The 3,252-nt window shown below is 34.5% G+C and overlaps 1 protein-coding gene across 1 annotated transcript in view; it reads left to right on the top strand.

Moving 5' to 3' along the window:
* The window catches only part of LOC117100421 (GPI-anchor transamidase-like), a gene marked incomplete in the record, with an annotated part of 19,459 nt that overhangs the window by 2,585 nt on the left and 13,622 nt on the right, over positions 1–3,252 (top strand). The window contains 2 exon segments of the mRNA XM_033240099.1: positions 1,103–1,156; positions 2,311–2,461. Coding sequence (XP_033095990.1) covers positions 1,103–1,156; positions 2,311–2,461 — 205 coding nt within the window.

Consider the following 3,252-nt stretch of genomic DNA (forward strand, 5'->3'; position numbering starts at 1 on the left):
ATTCATCACTTTAATAATAATAATAATAATTTGGATTTGTAAAGCGCAAAATACATAGGTCTCTATGCGCTAGAAATTTGCAAATTAGATGTCATAATAAAGTGTTCAAATAAAACCATGTGTCTAGTGTATTAATTCATCACTTTATGTCTTTTATTTAACTAAAGAACATGAATATATTGTAAGATTACCTATTCGACAAAGGTATAACTTGGGAATTCCCCTTCATACCAACCAATTAGCGTTCGTGTACAAAACTATGCCTACTCAGCTTCGTGTAGAAAATTAGACCAGACAAGTTTTTCCATGGTTTGCCACACGAAGCTAGGGAGGATTATTATTTTGAGCACTATCGGTAGTTGTTCATCTTACTCAGTTCACATGGTTTTAGATATTAACAACCCGGTATTAGACTCAATCAATGTTGCTGTTTAATGAAAATACGTTGCATTTTATGGTTTGTTTATTGTTATAGTTTATTGTTATAGTCTTTTTACTTATGGTTGCTCTGAAAAGGGCCGTTTGTTTTGAATGTTTTCGGGGTTTTTGATGACGTCATCATCGATACGAGGCGTACGTAAAACCGAGGGTTCGTATAACTGGGGTACATAAAAATGAGGTTCTAATGTAGTAGTAGTAGAAGTACCACCATACTGTATTTGGCCTAAAAATTTTTTTAGAAAAATAGGTATGCAGAATTGTTACTAAACTATGGCAGTAGTACTACACACCAGATTGTAAAGTAAGACCTGCGCGGGGGATATACATCTTCCACGCAGAAATCTGGCCGAGAAATTCGTCAGCCCATTTTGGAAATTAAGGACCAATTTCCGCACAGATTTTGCAGAAAATTCTCATGCTCCCCACTGAAAATGTTTGAAGCAAAAAAAATTCTGCACAAGTAGTTAAAAATGACCTCATCACTTTATCTTCACATTTGTTGTGTAATTGTATTTACCTATTTACTGCTTCAATCTCTAAAAAATGTCAATATGATCATCAATATCAGTACTATTATTACTGTAGGCCTATTATATTGCCCTACTGTATTATTATAGGTGTTTCTTTTGTAAAAATGAGTGTTCATGTCTTACTGTTTCAGGATGAAGTAGAGAATTTTTTCAAGAGTGGTCACACAAATAATTGGGCAGTTTTAGTAAGTAATGTTTAAAACATTCATTAAATGTATTATTTGTGCAGATAAAGTACAGATTTTAAATGTCAATTTTGTACAGAGTACCACAGTTGTCGTGGCGCCCTCTGGACGTTGGTAACCGTTCATTACGCCTGAAGCGCGTCATAATCTTAATGGTCTAGAATAGGCTTTCTGGAATAGGCATTTCATAACCTAATAATTTACCATCAAAATGTACTAAAAACACAAAAAGCTTGCATTGTATTAGTTATCGAACATACATTTAATCATCAATTAACATTTACAAAGAAAAATTAAGATACAACTTCTTAATATTTACGTTAAAAATTGGGATCAATGGTTTGTCAGTGAAGAAAAAGGCGTCAGTTGAACAAATTTTGTGTCGCCGATAGCAACGGAGTAGTATCACATGGTATCGTGACGTAACACTGTAGTATTCTATTGCACCATATCTGCAAAATGCACCCATGGGGCTGTTCCAAGTCAGAAAAATAGACACATAAAAGAGACTAAATGTTATAATTGTTGTATTATATTTACAATGGCTAAACATGTAAAAAACCGAAAGGTCCACTGATTAATCTCAGATAAGAAAGTATAATACTCCAAGTATTCACGATGGCGTACATTTCAATACTTCGAATATGTATTATACTTTCAAAACATGTAAAATTACTTATCATTCACTACAACATAGGGCTAGATCACCGCCTGCATATATTTTAGAAAGCTTGGGGAGTGTAAGAACAAACATTCATGGGACTCCGGGCTTCAATACTTTTCACAGGTTTCAAATCTTTAACCCAATCTCTGCTTTGTTTATAAAGTAACGGAAAGATCCACTTGGTTAATTTCAGATAAGATAGTATAATACATACTCCAAGAATCAAAATGCCATCAAATCCCAACACGATGGCGTGCATTTCAATACTTGGAGTATGTATTATGTTATAAAGGAACACTTCTAATTTTAACTTGTATTGTAATGATAGCAAAGTACTGTCTTATATTCTTTGGAAGTTTTAGGTCGATGTGTTTATATGATGAACCCACAATAATGCCGCAGTCAAACAAGCTAAAAATATAATCATCCTAACCTCTTAATGTTGTCTGACTTACCAGTTGTGTTTTTTTTTTTTTGTGTGTGTGTGTAGGTATGCACATCCCGGTTCTGGTTCAACTACCGCCATGTAGCCAATGCACTCTCATTGTATCGTAGTGTGAAACGTTTAGGAATACCGGACAGTCACATCATTCTGATGCTTGCAGATGACATGGCCTGCAATGCTCGTAATCCAAGACCAGGTAAGTAATTAAGATACAAGAAAGCTTTATTGTTTGAAAGCAACATAAATAAATATATATTACTGTGGCTTATCTGTGGATATACTCAGTGTTATTGACTGCTTGGGTAGCATAACAAACTGTTTATGGGCGTAACCACCATTTTTCCCCAGTTTTTAAATATTCAAAAATCTGTATCTCATTAGCCGTTCAAAAGTTTTTCGTCAAACAACTTTTTTGTGTCTTAGAAAAATCAGTTCTACAACATATCAAAAATGGTTTTCCTCCAGAGTCTGTTGCTGTAGGGTAAAAAACTGAAGAGGCAATCCTACGTACATATACTGTAATTTATAATTTCTTTTAAAATATAAACATCCTGAGCACATTGTCCTGTGTATGGATGAGTGAAATAATTAATGAAATAAAACCGGGATTGCTTTTTGTGTTTGCTGCCCCCATAGGGACCATAGACACTTAGTTATCATCTTACTTGTAAGTTGTGATCCTTTTTGAGAGTTCAAAGAGAGGAATTCATTCATTCATTTATTATTTATTTGGTCTTGCTGTATTTTGCTTGTTAGGTTTGATTGTTGTTTAGGTTTGCTAAACTAAAGCCCCTCTCCCACCTAGGTTTATTTCACCTAAGAGTCGTACGATTTCTACGAGTTAAAACTTGTGATCTTTGGAAAGGACCTATACGAGCTTATTACGTGATAGCTATGAGTGAGGTACGACTTTATGGAGTTGGTTACGAGTTATGTACGAATTATGCCGAGCAGAGCACCGAGTTAACTACGAGATTATTACGAGCG

Source organism: Anneissia japonica, unplaced genomic scaffold, assembly GCF_011630105.1.
Source record: "Anneissia japonica isolate Jap-2015-1 unplaced genomic scaffold, ASM1163010v1 scaffold1642_len504882_cov181, whole genome shotgun sequence".
NCBI classification, from domain to species: Eukaryota; Metazoa; Echinodermata; class Crinoidea; order Comatulida; family Comatulidae; genus Anneissia; species Anneissia japonica.